Below are 22014 nucleotides of genomic sequence, written 5' to 3' on the forward strand. Positions count from 1 at the left end.
GATGGGTTTGGGCCTAAGGGCACGGACGAGAACTTGACGCAGGACTGTGATTGTTTGTAGTAGTTGTATTTGAATTGAGTTTTTTCATTGTTTAGAAATCTGTAATTTTTACTCTTTCGATACATAATTCAATGAAAAAACAGTTTCTTATATTAATTTATATCATTTTTAACGGGTAGGATGAGGTAGAATCCGGAACCACATTCTAACTCGGACACTCTATAACTATATAAATATAGTATGGATACATATAGCATTTTTTACTACGCTGCCACGTTATCTGGAACATCGTGCTAACTTCTGCTTGATTATAGGGAAGGGAATGGAGAACATACAAGTGAATTCAGAGAAATGACATTTGTAAATATATCCTTTCAAACCTCTAAATCAGCAGCCAGTGATAATTCTTCAATTACATTTTTTACATCACCAAACAACATGCTCGATATCATGATATCCTGGACCACAAATACATAAATTGTTAGAAGCAAGACCTACACGATAAAAAAAATGTGAATTGAGCACGAATTGATTGGACAACAATCTGAACATCAAATACGTATTATCGTTAAATGGAGAATAATTCATAATACCCATCCACTCACAATGTGAGCTAACGCCCGTATGTAGGTAACAAAATTGCTCGTTGCGTTGTGGGGAGAAACGAGTGGCTAGTAAAATCGAAATAACATACCAACTTTAATCGTCAAATTGTTTTTTTTTTTTACTATACTCCTTGATGTTTTAAGCAAAAAATTTCTGGTAAATTTCTTGTCTAATGGTATGCAATAATACGTGTTTGAAATCTCTTAATTAGATTTAAATGATTCATCTGCAATTTCGTAGAGTGAGCCCCTTGTATAGAAATCAAAAACGCAGTCCTGCGTCAAAAGAGGAAAAATGATTTTCCGGATCATCGGTTAACTTTGCAAATTCATAACTTAAAAACAAAGAAAATGCCTCTCTGATTTTAGGATATGTTACGTAAAAAAAATTCTCTCAAGCCCAAAGCCATGGAAACAACAAAAAAACAAATACAATCAATAATTACAAAATCAAAATCCAAAAATTTTACTAGTGTAATATTTTTCCAAGAAAGGCTCTAATTTGATATGTTGATCATCTGAATCGGTCCATTAATTCAAAGTTATGATTTTTTTTCAAAAAGTGATTTTTCGGACCACCCTAGAACGGAAATAAATGATCATCCTAATTAAAAAAATTACAGGAGGGTTGTGTCCGAGACACGACCGCATAATTGACGTAGGATTCCGTTGGAGTATCTGTAGAGATTAGTTTGAAGAATTACATCGTTAAACTCTTTGATAATGATTTGATGGCCTCCTGAAAAGGGCCGTTTTGTTTGGTTGTTAGGTATTGTTTGTTCACTCTACCAGTGTTTACCGAGTGATGATGACAGAAGAATGGTAAACAGTCGTTGGATGGTGCGTATCAGATAAAAGATACCGAAGTGAAACGAGATATGATGAAAACCGCCCTCTGTGATCCTAAACAAGATGCCTCCTGTGTAAACTCACCAATGTAATAAAAGATGATTACCATTACCGAACACAATTATCATTTTTTCTCATCAGTAAAAACATGTTACTTTAACATAGAGAAAACATGTTTGAAATGGAAAAGGTAATTTTCTTTTATAATTTTTACTTTCTGAGTGTTTATTCAACCCAATGCGAATTTTAGTTGGACTAACAACACCTAATGCTATATGTAGAGCCAGGGCCCGAAATCTACGAAGGTGAAAAATAAAGACCGACTCTACTCTCAGCAGCTTCGCTTCGACTAGAACTGCTTCGGCAGTCGCCGCCAACAAAAAGTGACTTGACTAGAAAATGAATTGACTAGCGTTGACTAGCGAGGATGACTGGTGAACTAGTCCAGTCAGTGGTTATTTTAACTGACTCGACTAATGAATGCAAATCTATTATTTTTACGTCCATATAAAGAGGAACGAAAACATGATTTGTGATGCAAAAAATAAGTTACCCCATCAATGGACGGTTTATTTTCTATCCATCGTGAACTAAAACCAACGAACTTAGACATTCATCAAGTATGCTATAAAGGTCCTCGCGTTAGTATTAGTTTGATATAAGGCGTGTGCAAAATAGCGCACAAACACTGCACGTTATTTTATACGTGTAAGTAATTTTCGTGTATGATACAAAAGAATCTAGCTCACCATGGGAGAGAGAAAAAGAGGAACGAATTCGTTTTGGGGGAACTCACTTCAAAATCCAATGAGGACAATTTGACTGGGAAGAATGAAATGATATTGTCGAGTCGGCAGAGGGGGATAGCGACTAAACGCCCGACTGACTGTTTAGTCGTTTTGACGGAGAAACTGCGCGAAGAAGCCAAAAGTCATTACTAACTGACTATGGATTTAGTCAGTCAGATAGTCAGCTGACTATCCTCAGTTGACTATGACTATGCAGAGCCCTGTGTAGAGCAATCACTTTTTCTAATATTTCTTAACTTTTCCAATTTTTCACATTCCTTGAGTGAAAACGACCACAACAAAACAGACAGTTTGAACCAAACGACCCGTTCCCGAGCGGGAACACACATTGGTTTTTAGTTATCAAAATTGAAATAAATCGTTTCATATATCGCAATCATTTTTAACATAACTGCTACCATATACAATTTTACACTTACACTTGTGCTAAATTTTTCACAATACACTATCGGTCGTTGATATGAAATTTCACGAAGCAACCAATATTGAAGTACCAATTTTAAATTTTATTTGCAAGAATTAATCGTATCACTCACCTTACTTGCAATATAAAAATGCCCTCGACTTTCATATATTTGCAATTCCAATTTCCCCCAGGCAGCTTGGTTTTGATGTCTCTGTTAGGGAACACATTCCGGTGGGAGCAAAAGATCCCCGTACTTTTATGTATTTGTAATGCCGAATTCCCTCAGGCAGCTTGGTTTTGATGTCTTTGTTAGGGACCCGCCGCATGTGTCGTCAATTTCGACCAATCAGAAGTGGGTATTTCCGTTATGGGCACCTTACACGATCAAACGGATTGACAATAAGTGTCTTCAATATCGTGACAGCTAGGCTTTCAACATCTGATCTAACCTCAATCAATATTTTTCCACCTTACACGGTCAATATCGCCCTCAACCCGATACAACGAAAATATCCGCGATGGCTAGTAGCGACATTCGAGTTTGGGATCCAAACTATTCTCTATCAGATTAGAAGGCTAAAAGGCAATTTTCAATTGGTAAAATTTGAATGAAAATATCTACTTGGTATTATTTAATTAGTTGAAGCGCGTAGTCCTAACCTTAACTTAACCTACTTCCTCTGAATTTTCAGATATTCCTACTAAAATGTATTATTATAATATAACGTCAATTTCAGACATAATTTTTGTATGGGATTTTCTCACCACTTGCAGAAAAAAAGTGATTTGCATTCACATAGAATACTAATTTGATTCGTAAAAGTTAATTTTCATTCATAATTTACACTTTAGAATTCGGTTTTTCTTCTCAAAAATACATCATAATACTCGTTTCACAAATACAGACTGTTCCTTTCAGTTTCAGAGATGCCAGATTATTTTCGTTTGCGAAAATATATGTAAGTTATTTTATCTGCAAGCAAATGTTTTTATTCCATAAATGAGACTATGACAGTAGAACCCCGATTATCCGCGAGCGGGTGATCCGCCCTGCGGATTATTCGTGACTGCGAGTTCCATAGTAAATCAATAGGCCTTTCCGGAATTTGTTAGTGAGTGGTAGGCCCATGCTCTTTTGTTGTGGTCATGGCTTTTACATTATTTAGCCACTGGTGTACACGACCTTATAGATGGATAGTTGATTGATTTTTGTATTGATAGAACATAGTTTTTATGTTGAAACATCTCTTTTCGTGTTTGCATTTTTTTGTCCTTTAATGGGTCATCGCGATATTCGTTAATCGCGGTGAGTTTGCCCGACTATTCCGCGGATAATCGGGATTCTACTGTAGCTTGAATTAACACATGATGTTTTTTCATCTGTGATTTTCCCAGATCTTCTCATTCTCCAAATTTTAAAGCGGAGTGTGAAGAAACACACAACCCACTCACTAGCGCAAAGAATGACCGAGTTCAACGTTAAAAAATTCCTAAAACGTTGTTAAGTTTCATCCACTCTCTCACCATCACATTGTCAGTTTACTTTGAAGTTTTGATTTGTATCGTGAAAAGTACCGTATTTTGCTATTCAAAGTATCGGTTTTCCAAACCAAAAGCTTCCATTTATGATTCCTACAAATTCAGTAGTTTATAAAGTTTAATTGCAATCGCAAAAAAGACTAACAAAAATTAAATGTGCGCTTGCATATCTGGCAACTCAGTCTGGAAGTCCGTGAGGTAAAACGTCAACATCATGCATCTATATGAAATGTCACGATATTGATGCTCGAAAATCAGAAAATCCGGATTTCTGCGTCGTCGGCCATGTTCAGCTGTCATTATGCTCTCAAATGTCATCATATTGTCAATAAAGTTGACCGTGTAAGGTCCGCTTTAGGATAGGGGGTTGAAATTTTATCAATTGTTCAATAGTTAGTTTCATGACATATATTAATTTCTTCAACATAAAAAAAAAATGTTGTGGAGTGCCAAAATCGATTGAAGCAAAAGTTTCATAAATCCATCATGAAATGACTGAGCAATAAGTGTTTGAAATTGGACAATTTTCACGATGTGCTCCATTTTCGATTTTCAATTTGTACCCCAATATGTTTCTGAAAGACGTAATCCTACGTCAAAAAAAAAATCAAAAATATGGGTCTAATATTTTACGGTAAAGAACAAATCTACCAATTCTAACGAAGGAAAATCAGATAAATACTATATCGGTTTGGCATGGAATGGCTGATGTATGCCATCTGATTTACAAAAAATCAGAATGACTTAATAGTTAAGAGACAGTTGTGTTAATATGTACGGACAATATACTGAATTCATACAGTCTATAATCGGCATTATCATGGTGACCTTTTTTTATCCCATTTATTTATTTATTAGGCTCATTAGCATTTTAGCTGTAACAGAGCCGGGTTTTAATCGTGTACATGTACATATGTTTATGTTTCTATAAACTGTAAATTACACAGTAGTTAGTAGTAGCCATTTAGGCGTTAAGTTTTCTGTTCCATTACATTATGGTAAATTACACAGTAGTAGCCATTTCGGCGTAAGGGTATTCTTTCTGTTCTTCCATTGTTCAGCAGACCGGACAGCGGAGACAGTTGATAGTGATCATTGTTGGGTTATTTATAGAACAGCAGCCCGATGTTTCTTGCAGAGCAGAGCAGTTGTATGGATGAATCGATCTATTTTCGACCGTGGATCGATCTCCATCGCTGATGATGTTTGCGTGGACGTAGTTATTCTATAACAACACAAAGATGGTCAATTGAGGGTCCTGAGTTTGAACTCACGACCGATCGCATCATGGTGACCTATTTAAATTCAAAATCGAAACAAATGTCAACCCTTTTCCAATCCGTAGGATGCTCTATCCTTTCCCAACAAATCATCTGGTGACCTTTGGGATCATTCCAAAATCACCTGTTCTCTCGTTAGAAAAGGTTCACGGAAAGCTTAGTCGAATTACTCTGTTTACAAACAAACTCCCGCTTTTCCTCTCTCTTTGTTTTCAATAAAACAAATTCTCTCGTCCCATAATTTTATAGCACTCCGTACTTGAATGGAATACGGCCCTACTCTCAACTCACAGTTCACTCACCACTCGCACTCCGTTCAAAGTTTCTCTCTTCCAGCCCCGTGTGAGCGCAAAAGCTGCCCACCCATTAATTCCGCACAGGGTTGAATTCGACGCCATTCGCTTCTCTCACTTCTCACGCTCACACGCAATCATCACCGAAAGGTGGCACCGGGGAGGATTCCACTCAATGCACACGCACCACTCAGTCAGTTTGCAAGCGACGTTCGATCGGGTTGGAGCTGGTTCCCTCGGTCTCGGTGTGACTTCCTTGGTGTGTGCGGTATGCGGTGTGAAAAACGGCGGCGGTGAAAAGAAGATACACGCGGGCGGATGATACCGGATGTTGTGCTGCTGCTTTTCGGTCATAATACAGCAGCGGGGGAAGAAAGGTGTGTGGTGCATATTTGGTGCTGCTGGTGCAGTTGGTAATAATCAGGTGTGGGCTGTGATCGCCGGTGAAGAAGAAAAGCCCCGAGAAAGTCCATTGTTGGGCTTTTGAGAATCGGCAAGAATCGGTGGCGTGTGACGAGAATTGAAAGCGCAGATTTTATGCATCGCGTTCGTGTGTGGTGAGCGGAAGTCGTTTGAATAGAAGAGCGGATCGTTGCATTGTTCCTATTTTGCTTTTGTTTTGACACGGTTCCGCAGTTGTGTCAGCATCAGCGGTGATCAAGCGATCGAGTTTTCGTGGGAGTAGTGGATATACATGCAAGCAGCAGGATAACACAAAGCGAGAAGGCGAAAAAAAAAGTCAATAAGTGAAGTGGTTTGAGTGATCGTCGGCATTCGGAATTTCGCTGCGTTCGTACAGGTGTGTGATTGCCGCAAGTTTCTTGAAGTGGATAAGTAGTGGTGTAGAACGAGTTGAATCGGCGCCGCGAACATGGGAAGCCCAATCAACAAAAGGTTCGCTGGCAGTAATAGTGGTGGTGGTGCTGGAGCTGTTATGTTCACTAGCACTAAAGTCACAGCCACGGTGTGGCTGCTACTGACGATGATGATCGCAACGGTATCGTGCAGAACGCCGATTTCAATTACTCTGACAGAGTTCATCGGCCAAGATCCGGAGTTGTCACAGGTACGAAGATAGTGCGCTGTTGATCGCGCTGAGATGGGTTGGGACGTGACTATGGGATAATTATTAAGTACAAACAGAGATAGAAGAAGTCTGTGACGTTGTGTTTGTTCAAAACAACGATTCCTAAACGCCTGTCATGACTCAGAAGTTGCACTTCGCTGCACAACATACACGGGAAGCAACAACGCCCTAGCAGTTTATAATTTATGAATGCGATACGCATGGAACAGTCCAATGTACACTGGAATAGCTGAATCCCTTTGATGAATTCTGGTGATCATTCCAGACATTCAATAAAAAAAATGATTCACCAGTGATTCATGGGTAAGATGGGCATCGAAGAGTCATTCTCACGCCCAAGCACTGTAGCGATTTTGAATGTTTAAATGTGATTGTTTCAATGTGAGGAACGAGGAACGTTGAAAACCGCAGAAGATGTTGCGAAAGACGTCGAATTCTAAACTTTATTGGACGAAGGCTATGGCCAAACTCAATATTAACTCGCAGAACAATTTAATTGTTGATCAATCAACCGATGTCCAACGTTTAAAAGCAATGTAAAAGATATTGAATAAAACCGCAAATAATTTTTGCCAAATATAAACGAAAGTCAATTTTGCACCGGATTTGGACCGGAAAGCTAGATTTAGAAATTCTAGAATTTGTAAATTTAAGGAATTTTTCATTCACTATTTCAGTTTTTTTTTTAATTTCTCGATTTTTTAATTTCGAAGAAGTATAGAAGTTGGGCGTCAGAGAACAAATTGTAGAGCGGTTAGAGAGCTTTAATTTAATTTATAGAAACAATCAAGTTTAATATAATTTTTTAGGACAAATTTATTGATACCACATTAAAAGTTATTAACTTTTAAGGTTTTTACTTCCAAAATGTTATCAAAATCCACTAATTTAGACGTTTCACTACTTTATCCTGTACAAAATTTACTCATATTTCAACTGAAAGCATTAGAATCTTCCGTAGCGTACTTTTTAATGTAGAGCCAGTTTGAGGCAACAGAGTTCGAAACAAAAAAAAAAGTTCAATAACTCTGTCATTGTTGAAATTCGAACATATGCGTAGAAGGATTTTTTTCATCAATCGTCTATCACCTCCTGAGAGAATCTGGGTAAATTAATTTTAATCGTATGAGAAAGGTGTTTTCTGACTTTAAGGGGATGAATCAAAAATTATATCCTTTTCTTTATTTCCAAAAAACGAAAAATGTATGCATAAAAACGAATAAAAATTTTTGAGTTTTCTCAATTTCAGGTTTTTTTGTTTTTTTATAGGCAGACTTATCTCACTTCTTAACTAGGCGAACCTAGCCAGAATTTTCACCTGCCCCCGGGCTTCTGAATGCCAAAGGGGGACTAGGCTCTGCGGAATGCACGTATCTGCATGCTCGTGCTGTTTCAGTCCTGACCGAGAAAATGTCGGACAATCGCGCAGGTGCTAAGGATGACCGACTTTTGGATGCCGGCCAATTCCTTCTCCATATTCAACACCTTTAGCGCTTCCAGAAGTGTCTTCGGGACAATTCCAGTTCCAGAGAGAACGACTGGAACAATTCTTGGGACCTCCCTTAGCCCCCACAGTTCCTTGAGCTCCACGGCCAATGGTCGGTACTTGCAGATTTTGCGACCATGGGTCTCCTCCAGATTCTGGTTCAGTGGAATAGCGACATCGATGATGGTGACTTTGCGGTCGCTCTTGTCGTAAACCATTATATCTGGGCGGTTGTGGTGGATCGAGAGGTCGGTCAGAACAGTGCGATCCCAGTACAGCTTGAAACGGTCATTTTCCAGGACAGGTGCAGGCAGGTACCGGTAGTTTGGTACGTTGTCTTCCAGTAGAGCACATTGGAGCGCCAGTTGTCGGTGAACAATACGGGCCACGTTGTTGTGGCGCTCGGTGTAGGCTGCGTTGGCCAAAACGGGACAGCCTCCCATAATGTGCTCTATGTTTTCACCTGGTTGATGGCACATCCGGCAAATGTCATCAACGTCTTGATGCCAGACGTACCGCCTGCAGTTTCTCGTCGGCATTATCCTGTCCTGGATGGCTATCATGTCGGCTTCTACTACTGAAGAGAGTTCACCACGCGTTAACCACAGATTAGATGCGGCCTTGTCGACGTGTGGCCGGTCCAGTTGATGGGGGTGGGCACCATGCACTGCCTTCTGCTTCCAAGCTGCAATCTTCTCCTCCACTGTCTGCAGATTGCAGTTGAGTTGGTACTCCGCTTGCGCCAAGTGCAGAGCGCTGTATCCTCTGTCGGCGGCGCAGACAGCCCGGTATAGCGCGTTTTGGTTGGCGCGTTCTGCGAAGTACTCGCGCAGTTGTCGTACCTGGGCAACACACAGTGCAGATATGTCGACTATTCCAAGTCCCCCTTCTTTGCGTGGCAGTGAAACTCTCTCCAGTGCCGATTGAGGATGGTGCATTCCGGCCTCTTTAAATGCTTTCCTCATCCTCCTCTCAAGGTCCTCTAGGTCAGTTTTGCTCCATTTGACTACACCAAAACTGAAGGTCAGCAGGGGAACCGCGAATGTGTTGATCGCGCGTACCTTGTTCCCCGCGTTGAGGAAAGTCCTCAGGACACAGTTCACTCGACTCAAGAACTTGTCTCGCAGCTCCGTCTTGATGTCGGAGTGGCGAATCCCGGTGAGCTGTCGGAATCCAAGATATTTATAGGATTCGCCACGAACCATGTCTCTTATGAACTCGCCGTCATAGACCTCGTAACCTCCGGATTCGGTAAGCTGCCCTTTCAGCATATGGACACAGCGGCACTTGTCAAGGCCGAACTCCATGCAGATGTCCCTGCTTATGTCTTCGACAACCCGGATAGCTACACCTAGACGCTGACGTGAATCAGCGTAAACCTTGAGATCATCCATGTAGAAGGTATGGGTCACTTCTTCGTGGGCGCCGTCGCCATACCTTATTTTATAGCCATGACCGTTTCTATTGAGCGTCCTACTGAGGGGGTTCAGTGCCAGACAAAACCAAAGCGGGCTGAAAGAGTCGCCTTGGAATATCCCCCTCTTTATCTGCAGCGTTCTAGACTGCAACACATTTTCCCCATCACTGAGGTGCAGAGACGTACTCCACTGCCTCATCGCATGCTGCAGGAACCTAACGACGACGGGATCAATTTTGTAGAGCTCCAATACCCGGACGAGAAACGAGTGAGGTATGGAGTCATAAGCCTTCCTGTAATCGATGTAGGCCATACTTAGGTTCCGCTGGTTATATACCGCCTGGCCGACTATGGCTGCGTCGATGATGGCCTGGTCTTTGCAGCCATGCGTATTTTTCCTGCATCCTTTCTGCTCTTCTGCGATGATGTGATGCTGTTCGCAGTGAGCAGAAACTTTGGCGGTAATTATGCTGCTCAGTATTTTGTACAGACTCGATAGGCACGTTATCGGTCTGTACTTTGATGGGTTCAATGTGTTGCTGTCTTTCGGGAGGAGGTAGGTGACGCCACGGGTGGCGAATTCAGGAAGGTTGTGTGGGTCACGTAGCACCTTGTTGAAGCACTCAGCTATCTTTGGATGTGCGACGGTCAGCTTCTTGTGCCAAAAGTTCTGGACACCATCGGGGCCCGGTGCTGCCCAGTTCCTCAGGTACCGCGAGGCTTCGCGGACATCGTTCTCTCCGACGATGATAGCTGGCATCTCTCCAATTTCACCACAACTCTCCTCCTCCCGTCTTAACCACATTTGCCCGTCGCGATGTTCTACTGGGGTCTCCCAAATACCAGCCCAGAAGTTCGTCACATCGCTAATATCTGGCAAACCTTCGCGGTAGTCGGGCTTCTCGTCGCTAATGTGGTCGTAGAACGCTTTCTCGTTATCTCTGAACATCCGATTTTGTTCCTGGCGCTTTGCAGAGTCAGAGTAACGTTTCAGCCGTTTAGTTAGGACGCTCAATTGCTGTACCAGTGTGTCGAGTTTTTCCGTCAGCTGGTGAGCTCCCAGCTGGCGAAGTTCAGTAGGCCGCACGATCACAGCAACTTGGCGACATAATTTCACCGATCTGCTGCCTCTTTTGTACGCCATCAGTCTTCCAATTGCGGCGCGCTTGTTTAGGATCCGTTGCTCCAATCTCCTTCGCCATGGAGGCTCACGCCTTTCACGGAGATGTTGGAGCAGTCCGCCTCTTGGCCTAATACGGTATCCTAAACTTTTGGCGGTCGCCACAGCAGCACAGTAAACTTTCAGTTGCAGCTCCTCCATGTTCTCAGCATCAACCAAGTGCAGCGGAAGAACGTGCTCGTTCATGAGCTTTACTGCACTTGTCAGCCTGCGGGAATGCTGCAACTTCGGGATCCTGGAGCGCGACAAAGGGTCCGTGTCGCGGAACTGTGAGATCGCCTCGTCGTAATGGAAGACCAGATCGCGTAGTAGTTGTTGATCTGGCTGTGGATCTTCCGGCTCAGAGGGTTGTTGTACTGTGGCCTCCACTGGTGCTGATTCGCGTGCCCCACTCGCGAATGAATTGCTCAGCCGTACTGAACTTCGTCTCGACACATCGCTTGCTCTGCTTGTTCTGGAGCTTAGTTCTCTCTGCACCTGCTGCTTGATCTCGTCGACTTGCGTTTGGGAGAGCATATTGTTGCGTACAATCGCTCTACGCCTCGCGTTCATCGCGTTTTGGTCAAGCCTCCCGACGAACTCTGGATACGCTTCCTCGAACATTGCGAGTATTCGAGGGCGACCGCTCATGTCCGTCTCCAAAGCAGTGCAGATGTAATAGGCGCGGATCACGAATTCATTCATTTCGTGTGTCCACATGATCCGTCGCCTAGTAGTACCCACAAGTGTGGACGACTGTCGTCTGACAGTCGCAACACGCCTCGTAGGCGCAGCGTTTCGTTGGTGATGTCGATGGCTGCTGTTTCCGTGTGGCGGTAGCTCTTCGGGTTGAACCCGGCTGGTGGCCCGCTCTTGCACATCGCCCTCCAGCCGCTGGCCGCTCGCTCTTACGCCCGTTCCAGGACCAGCTCCAGTTCGGGGACCCTCCTCGGGTGATCGCATTCGTAGTATTCGTCTTGACCTTAGCTCCATTGTCTGGGTGTATCTCCTTTGCCCGGGAGACAGCGGGTTGGCAAGGCCTCCATGACCCGGGAGGCCTTCCCCGGGAGAGATATAGCGCTCTGACTCGCTCGCACCCCCTCACTTAGCCACTTTCGACACCCGTTCTCGGAGCCAAGACCAGGTGTGTGTTTCCAGTTCACGCCCGATCTAAAAATGTCGTCATATGATCTTCGTGGAGGCGTGAGATAGGAACATTTGAGACCAACAGGTAGGCTCCTACCCTAGTGTTGATCCCCATTTGAGAACCTTGTTTTTTTATTTTTATATATTTTTTTATGTGTTTTTTGTTCATTTTTAATTTTTTTGTTTTAAATTTTTCATTCTTCGTTTTTTTTGGGTTTTTGTATCTTAAGATTTTTTGATTTTTTTATTGTTGGAGTTTTCGATTTTTCATATATATTTTATTCATTGAATTTTTCATTTTCTTGGATCTTGAATTTTTTTGATAGTTGGTGTTACCGTTTGTTTTATTTTTGATTATTCAAATCTCAATAATTTTTTTATTTCTCTATTTTCAACTTTTTTGTTTGGCTGTTATTTTTTTTTTGATTTTATAGTTTTTCAATTTTATATTTGAATATTTGGATTTTTCAATTTTCCATGTTTTCTTTCGATTTCTTGATTTCTCAAATAGAAAATTTTGTGCTTGGTTTTTGTTTATTTTCAATTTTTCGATTTCACGATTACCTAATTTTTTGTTTTGAATTTTTGACAATAATATTGTTTTTGGGATTCTTGCTTTTTTGGATTTTAGGAATTTCAAATTTTAAGAATATTCTAATTGTTAGAGTTTTCGATTTTTTTTATTTTCAAGTTTTCAATTTCTCGATTTTTTTTCAAATTTTTCAATCATTCAAATTCATAATTTTAAATCTTTTGGTTTTTTGATTGTTAGAGTTTCCATTTTTTTTTATCTTTCGATTGATTTTCCAATTTTTTTATTATTTTTTTTTATTGTTGTAGGTTCATTTAAAAATTTGGAGATCTTTCAATGTTCCTATTCTTAGATTTTTTTTTCTTGGATTCCTGGTTTTTCGAATTGTTTGAGTTTTTAGGTTTTTTTATTTTTTTTTTAAATTCTGTCGATGTCTTTTTAAATCTTTGGGTTTATAAATTTTTGGATTTTTCAATTTTTTGATTGTTGGACTCTTCGATTTTTGATTGATTTTCTTGATTTTTTATTTTTTTCGTTTTTTATCTTTTTTTTATTTTAATTTTTTTCGATTCGTTTTCAATTTTTGGATGTTTTTTATTGTTTTATTTTTCCAATTGTATCTCATTTTTTTATTCTTCGTTTTTAGATTCTTTGGTAGGTGCTTTTCAAATTTTCGATGCATCGATTTTTGTATTTTATAATTTGAGTTTCACGATTCATGAGTTTTAGCCCTTTATATTTTTTTTAATTTTCCGTTTCTCGATTTGTGTTTTTTTTTTGTTTTGTTCTGAATTTTTGGATTTCTATTTTTTGTATCTTTTAATTGTTGTGATTTCGGAATGGTTTACTACTCTCAAGTGCCATTGAACGTGTTCTTTGTACGATTTCGCTGATTCATGTCAATCACGAAGAGGGAGTACGAAGTGTACAGTCCATCCAAGCTCAAGTTCAAGCTTTTTCGATTGTTGGGATTTTTTTTTTCATTTACCCATTTTCGGATTGTTCGATTCGTTGGAGCTCTCGACTATTTTATTTTTCTAATTTATTCATTTTTGATTTTTTTTGTTGCTGGAGTTTGTATTTTTTTATATTTTATATTTTTTTAATTTTTAGTTTCTAGATTTTAGATTTTTTTTTCAATTTTTCGATTTTTGAATTTTAGGTATTATCAATTATAGACTTTTTATTTTTTTCATTTCTCAATTTTCGTTTTCTTCGTTTTCCAATGTTGGTTTTTTATTTTGAAATCTTTCGATTTATTGATTTTCTGATTTCTTCATGTCTCTATTTTTAGAATTTGGATTTCACAATTTAGATTTTTTCGCGATGAAGTTCTTTTTATCTTTCGATCCATCGATAATTTTTTAAATTTCTCGATTTTTCAATTTAAGGATTTATCAATTTTATACTTTTTGATTTTCTTAGCATTTTTTTTAATTTTTCCATTGATTTTAGGTTTTGAATTTTTGGGTTTGTTTTTATTGTGGGAGCTTTCGATTGTTTTATTTTTGAAATTATCAATTTTTAATTTTTTTTTCTTTATTTTAATTTTTTTTCTTTATTTTTTGATTGAACGATTTTTTGATTTCTCGATTTTTTATTTTTGGGGTTTCTCAATTTTAGACTTTAAGAATTTAGAATTTTCGGTTTCCCGATTTATTTTATTTTTGTTTTTTTTGTTTATGCGATTTCTATATTTTTCGATTTTCTGATATCTTAATATTGCATTTTAAGATTTATAATTTTTTTTGAGATCTCGTTTTTTCTTGTATTAGATTTTCTTGATTTCCAAATTTAATTTTATCCTCACTATTATAATTTTTTATTTTTTTTATTTTTGTTTTCTTTTGTTTTTTTTTATCATTGGTTAAATTGGATTTTAGAATTTTTCGTTTTTTTTTATTGTTGTTGTTTTCTATTTTTTATTGTTGGAATCTCATTTTTTTAATTCTTGATTTCCCAATTTTTTTAAATAGTAAATTTTGTTTAAATCTCCACTTTTTGATCTCTCGATTGATCAATTCCACTATTTATCAATCATAATATCTTTTAATTTTTCGTTTTTCTTTATTATTGAACTTTTATTTATTTTCATCGAGATTTTTTTATTTGGGATTGTTCTGGTTGTTCTATTTTTAGACTTTTATTTCTTTGATTCTTTGATTCTTGCTGAACTTTTTTATTTCAAGATTTTTTCCGTATTCTTTTTTTTTCTTTGGCAGACTTATCTCACTTCTTAACTAGGCGAACCTAGCCAGAATTTTCACCTGCCCCCGGGCTTCTGAATGCCAAAGGGGGACTAGGCTCTGCGGAATGCACGTATCTGCATGCTCGTGCTGTTTCAGTTCTGACCGAGAAATTGTCGGACAATCGCGCAGGTGCTAAGGATGACCGACTTTTGGATGCCGGCCAATTCCTTCTCCATATTCAACACCTTTAGCGCTTCCAGAAGTGTCTTCGGGACAATTCCAGTTCCAGAGAGAACGACTGGAACAATTCTTGGGACCTCCCTTAGCCCCCACAGTTCCTTGAGCTCCACGGCTAATGGTCGGTACTTGCAGATTTTGCGACCGTGGGTCTCCTCCAGATTCAGGTTCAGTGGAATAGCGACATCGATGATGGTGACTTTGCGGTCGCTCTTATCGTAAACCATTATATCTGGGCGGTTGTGGTGGATCGAGAGGTCGGTCAGAACAGTGCGATCCCAGTACAGCTTGAAACGGTCATTTTCCAGGACAGGTGCAGGCAGGTACCGGTAGTTTGGTACGATGTCTTCCAGTAGAGCACATTGGAGCGCCAGTTGTCGATGAACAATACGGGCCACGTTGTTGTGGCGCTCGGTGTAGGCTGCGTTGGCCAAAACGGGACAGCCTCCCATAATGTGCTCTATGTTTTCACCTGGTTGATGGCACATCCGGCAAATGTCATCAACGTTTTGATGCCAGACGTACCGCCTGCAGTTTCTCGTCGGCATTATCCTGTCCTGGATGGCTATCATGTCGGCTTCTACTACTGAAGAGAGTTCACCACGCGTTAGCCACAGATTAGATGCGGCCTTGTCGACGTGTGGCCGATCCAGTTGATGGGGGTGGGCACCATGCACTGCCTTCTGCTTCCAAGCTGCAATCTTCTCCTCCACTGTCTGCAGATTGCAGTTGAGTTGGTACTCCGCTTGCGCCAAGTGCAGAGCGCTGTATCCTCTGTCGGCGGCGCAGACAGCCCGGTATAGCGCGTTTTGGTTGGCGCGTTCTGCGAAGTACTCGCGCAGTTGTCGTACCTGGGCAACACACAGTGCAGAAATGTCGACGATTCCAAGTCCCCCTCCTTTGCGTGGTAGTGAACCTCTCTCCAGTGCCGATTGAGGATGGTGCATTCTGGCCTCTTTGAATGCTTTCCTCATCCTCCTCTCAAGGTCCTCTAGGTCAGTTTTGCTCCATTTGACTACACCAAAACTGAAGGTCAGCAGGGGAACCGCGAATGTGTTGATCGCGCGTACCTTGTTCCCCGCGTTGAGGAAAGTCCTCAGGACACAGTTCACTCGACTCAAGAACTTGTCTCGCAGCTCCGTCTTGATGTCGGAGTGGCGAATCCCGGTGAGCTGTCGGAATGCAAGATATTTATAGGATTCGCCACGAACCATGTCTCTTATGAACTCGCCGTCATAGACCTCGTAACCTCCGGATTCGGTAAGCTGCCCTTTCAGCAGATGGACACAGCGGCACTTGTCGAGGCCGAACTCCATGCAGATGTCCCTGCTTATGTCTTCGACAACCCGGATAGCTACACCTAGACACTGACGTGAATCAGCGTAGACCTTGAGATCATCCATGTAGAAGGTATGGGTCACTTCTTCGTGGGCGCCGTTGCCATACCTTATTTTATAGCCATGACCGTTTCTATTGAGCGTCCTACTGAGGGGGTTCAGTGCCAGACAAAACCAAAGCGGGCTGAAAGAGTCGCCTTGGAATATCCCCCTCTTTATCTGCAGCGTTCTAGACTGCAACACATTTTCCCCATCACTGAGGTGCAGAGACGTACTCCACTGCCTCATCGCATGCTGCAGGAACCTAACGACGACGGGATCAATTTTGTAGAGCTCCAATACCCGGACGAGAAACGAGTGAGGTATGGAGTCATAAGCCTTCCTGTAATCGATGTAGGCCATACTTAGGTTCCGCTGGTTATATACCGCCTGGCCGACTATGGCTGCGTCGATGATGGCCTGGTCTTTGCAGCCATGCGTATTCTTCCTGCATCCTTTCTGCTCTTCTGCGATGATGTGATGTTGTTCGCAGTGAGCAGAAGCTTTTGCGGTTATGATGCTGCTTAATATCTTGTACAGACTCGATAGGCACGTTATCGGTCTGTACTTTGATGGGTTCAATGTGTTGCTGTCTTTCGGGAGGAGGAATGTGACGGGTGGCGAATTCAGGGAGGTTGTGTGGGTCACGTAGCACCTTGTTGAAGCACTCAGCTATCTTTGGATGTGCGACGGTTAGCTTCTTGTGCCAGAAGTTCTGAACACCATCGGGACTGCCCAGTTCCTCAGGTACCGCGAGGCTTCGCGGACATCGTTTTCTTCGACGATGATAGCTGACATCTCTCCAATTTCACCACAACTCTCCTCCTCCCGTCTTAACCACATTTGCCCGTCGCGATGTTGTACTGGGGTCTCCCAAATACCAGCCCAGAAGTTCGTCACATCGCTAATATCTGGCAAACCTTCGCGGTAGTCGGGTTTCTCGTCGCTAATATGGTCGTAGAACGCCTTTTCGTTATCTCTGAACATCCGATTTTGTTCCTGGCGCTTTGCAGAGTCAGAGTAACGTTTCAGCCGTTTTGTAAGGACGCTCAATTGCTGTACCAGTGTGTCGAGTTTTTCCGTCAGCTGGTGAGCTCCCAGCTGGCGAAGTTCAGTAGGCCGCACGATCACAGCAACTTGGCGACATAATTTCGCCGATCTGCTGCCTCTTTTGTACGCCATCAGTCTTCCAATTGCGGCGCGCTTGTTTAGGATCCGTTGCTCCAATCTCCTTCGCCATGGAGGCTCACGCCTTTCACGGAGATGTTGGAGCAGTCCGCCTCTTGGCCTAATACGGTATCCTAAACTTTTGGCGGTCGCCACAGCAGCACAGTAAACTTTCAGTTGCAGCTCCTCCATGTTCTCAGCATCAACCAAGTGCAGCGGCAGAACGTGCTCGTTCATGAGCTTTACTGCACTTGTCAGCCTGCGGGAATGCTGCAACTTCGGGATCCTGGGGCGCCACAAAGGGTCCGTGTCGCGGAACTGTGAGATCGCCTCGTCGTAATGGAAGACCAGATCGCGTAGTAGTTGTTGATCTGGCTGTGGATCTTCCGGCTCAGGGGGTTGTTGTACTGTGGCCTCCACTGGTGCTGATTCGCGTGCCCCACTCGCGAATGAATTGCTCAGCCGTACTGAACTTCGTCTCGACACATCGCTTGCTCTGCTTGTTCTGGAGCTTAGTTCTCTCTGCACCTGCTGCTTGATCTCGTCGACTTGCGTTTGGGAGAGCATGTTGTTGCGTACTATCGCTCTACGCCTCGCGTTCATCGCGTTCTGATCAAGCCTCCCGACGAACTCTGGATACGCTTCCTCGAACATTGTTAGTATTCGAGGGCGACCGCTCATGTCCGTCTCCAAAGCAGTGCAGATGTAATAGGCGCGGATCACGAATTCGTTCATTTCGTGTGTCCACATGATCCGGCGCCTAGTGGTACCCACGAGTGTGGACGACTGCCGTCTGGCAGTCACAACACGCCTCGTAGGCGCAGCGTTTCTTGGGTGATGTCGATGGCTGCTGTTTCCGTGTGGCGGTAGCTCTTCGGGTTGAACCCGGCTGGTGGCCCGCTCTTGCACATCGCCCTCCAGCCGCTGGCCGCTCGCTCTTACGCCCGTTCCAGGACCAGCTCCAGTTCGGGGACCCTCCTTGGGTGATCGCATTCTAATTACTCTTCGTGAACGTAGCTCCATTTTCTGGGTGTATCTCCTTTGCCCGGGAGACAGCGGGTTGGCAAGGCCTCCATGACCCGGGAGGCCTTCCCCGGGAGAGATATAGCGCTCTGACTCGCTCGCACCCCCTCACTTAGCCACTTTCGACACCCGTTCTCGGAGCCAAGACCAGGTGTGTGTTTCCAGTTCACGCCCGATCTAAAAATGTCGTCATATGATCTTCGTGGAGGCGTGAGATAGGAACATTTGAGACCAACGGGCAGGCTCCTACCCTAGTGTTGATCCCCATTTGAGAACCAATTTTTTATTTAATTTTTTTTATTTTTGTTTTGTTTTGTTTTTTTATCATTGGTTAAATTGGATTTTAGAATTTTTCGTTTTTTTTAATTGTTGTTGTTTTCTATTTTTTATTGTTGGAATCTCATTTTTTTAATTCTTGATTTTCCAATTTTTTTAAATAGTAAATTTTGTTTAAATCTCCACTTTTTGATCTCTCGATTGATCAATTCCACTATTTATCAATCATAATATCTTTTAATTTTACGTTTTTGTTGATTATTGAACTTTTATTTATTTTCATCGAGATTTTTTTATTTGGGATTGTTCAGGTTGTTCTATTTTTAGACTTTTATTTCTTTGTTTCTTTGATTCTTGCTGAATATTTTTATTTCATGATTTTTTCCTTATTCTTTTTTTCTACTTTTTTTCTTCTTTTTTTTGAATTGTTTATTTTTAATGTTTTTTTTTTATTTTTCAGTTTTAATTTCATTGCTTTTTGGGGTTTTTTTTTTTATCTTCGCTTATTTTTCGTCGGCCTATTTCCGCCACTTTAGTGCCAATCACCGACATCAGGGAGGCGACTCCACCTGTTCCTACCTATCAGACTCAACAACTCATGAGCCGGGCCAACTTCTTTCACTTCCGCTCCGAAGGAAGACGTAACCAGAGATTTTTCGCCTCAGAAAATCCCAACGACGCCAGCTGGGATTGAACCCAGGCCGATCGGATTGTGAGGCTGTTACGCTAACCATACAACCACTGGCGCCGTCGTTTTTTTTTTTGGGGTTTTGAATTTTGACATTTTTTAAATTTTGCATTTTTTATAAATGGAGTTTTCGACGTTGAATTTGCTTGTATTTATCGGATTTTACCCCGATTTTTGGATCATTGGAATTTTTTTTAGATCTTGAAACTTTCTGGATTGTTGAAGTTTTTGATTTTGTGTTTATTTTTGATTTACCAGATCTCAATTCCACGATTTATTTTTTGACGTAGGGCTACGTCTAACTGAAAGATATACAGGTAATCTTCGATATAACGTACATTTCACTTTCAAAATTGTACGTTGTATCGAATTGTACGTTATATCGAAGCATAATAAGGTACTCACAAACGTAGTCTATAATACATTATTGTGTTGCTGTTTTCGTAAAGTTAATGAATAACTTCAATCAGAAGACGAAGCCAGCCTTTCTCATGATGTTTCCCTTCGTACTGTTGATTACAGCATGATTCATTTAGAATCCGGAATCACAAAACCAACTGTATTTCGGGATTGATCGAAGGTACAAAACTTGTTTTAGCATCACATTACAGGTTATTCATTGTTCTATCAGAAAAAAAAATATTGAAAAAAATTTTCCTTTACACTTTGGAAATGTGTACGTTATATCGAGGTAAAATGTACGTTATATCGAGTGACGTTATATCGAGGGTACGTAATAACGAGGGTACGTTATATCGAAGTTTCCCTGTAGTGGTTAAAATGAGAATCTAGGCACTGAACATCGAGAGAAAAATGAAATATTTCGAACGCTTATAACTCGAGCATTTCTCAATAAATCGCAAAGATGTTTACATAAATTGATAGGAAATATTTCCACGCATCTATAATAGTGAATAACATTTCATTTTTCTTGTGATAAACAAGTGAATAATTGTGAAATGTCAATCATTGTCCAAACGCATTATGTGCTCCGACCAAAAGGATTCCTACGTCTCTTCGGTTATGTCCCCGACATTACCCACCCGTCTTTTTTTATTTTTATTTTTATAATTTTTTTCTATTCTCTGGAATTTCTATTTTAAAATTCATAGTTTTTCAGTTTAGGTTTTTTTATTATTAGAGTTTTTTATTGTTTTGGAAATTTTATTTTTTTTTGTTTTAAATTTTTAGACTTTTTAGTTTTTTGATTTTTTGATATTTTTTTTTGATTGTTTACTTTTTCACTTTCCTTTTTTTCTTTGTTGTTGAATTGTTTATTTTAGATGATATAATTTTTTTAAATTGCTTAATTTATTTTTTTTAGATTATTGAATTTTGAATTTCGAGTTTTTTTTTTAAATTAATAATTCGTTGTTGTTGATCCTTTTTCTTATTTCATTTTGCTTCATTTTTTTATTATTTGAATTTTCAATTTTTTTTCAATTTTTTTCTATTCTTTTTTTTTGCCTATGGTTTTTTTGTATTGGTTTTATATTTTTGATTTTTGATTTTAATTATTTTTTTTCTGTTTTTTTAATTGTTTTTTGTTTGAATGTTTAATTTTTGATCTTACAGTTTTTTGTTATTTCTTTTTTTTTTTTTTGGTATCGGTTTTTGGATTTTTTATTGTTAGAGCTTTTCATCTTCCAGTTTTTTAATTTATTTTCATCGATTTTGTTTAGTTTTAAAAACTCTTGATTTTGTGAATTTTTAAATTTTCTAGTTCTAAGAAACATATTTTTTGATTTCCGATTGATTTTGGTTTTCCAAAATAAAATAATAAAATGTTTCGAAATTTAAACAATTTGTTATTATCCGTGCAATAAATTAAACTGGCATAAAAGAAAGTGAGTCAAGTAGTAGAAGAAAAATCTACTGTCATTAGATATCAAGAATGTAATGCATATTCTTGATATCTAATGACAGTAGATTTAGAATGAATCGGAATTTCAAGACCAACGGAGAGTGAAATCATTTTTTTATCTCTGCCGTTGCACAATCTGCTCTCTCATTGTTACCTTAATTTAGTACAGAATTGGTTGTAAATCAATTTGTACTGAGTTTCACGGGAGTGTAAGTCCAATACAAGGTGATAAAAGGAATGGGGCTCCTATGGTTGCTCTTATTCGACGCTTTTGTTGTTTCCACATCCACCAAAACACACATGTTCACACAAATCATTCTTAAATAGAACATCTGCAGTCCCACCGAAGCATTTGTTTTTGCTCAGCTCATTCATTTGCGAACCACCTCATCCCATATTCCTCCCCATTCGGAGGCCACCCATTGTGTGTGAGTGCGGATCGCTGTGGTGCCTGGCTCCAACAGAAAACCAAACCCCAGAGCATACATGAATACAGCTAAACTTCGAATCGATTGTCTGGCTAATGGTGGTAGCCATAAAGCTAGAGGAGCCCCGAAAGAAGCCGACATTGTCTTCATCCATTCGT

General features: G+C 40.4%; 1 protein-coding gene across 1 annotated transcript in view; it reads left to right on the plus strand.

The window, feature by feature from the left end:
- The first annotated feature begins 5966 nt into the window (after nucleotides 1-5966).
- Nucleotides 5967-22014, plus strand: part of LOC129761623 (fasciclin-1-like) — a 308799-nt gene continuing 292751 nt past the window's right edge. The window contains 1 exon segment of the mRNA XM_055759359.1: nucleotides 5967-6847. Within this exon segment, the coding sequence (XP_055615334.1) occupies nucleotides 6653-6847 (195 nt within the window). The 5' untranslated portion in view covers nucleotides 5967-6652.

This window comes from Toxorhynchites rutilus, chromosome 1 (genome assembly GCF_029784135.1).
Source record: "Toxorhynchites rutilus septentrionalis strain SRP chromosome 1, ASM2978413v1, whole genome shotgun sequence".
NCBI lineage: Eukaryota > Metazoa > Arthropoda > Insecta > Diptera > Culicidae > Toxorhynchites > Toxorhynchites rutilus.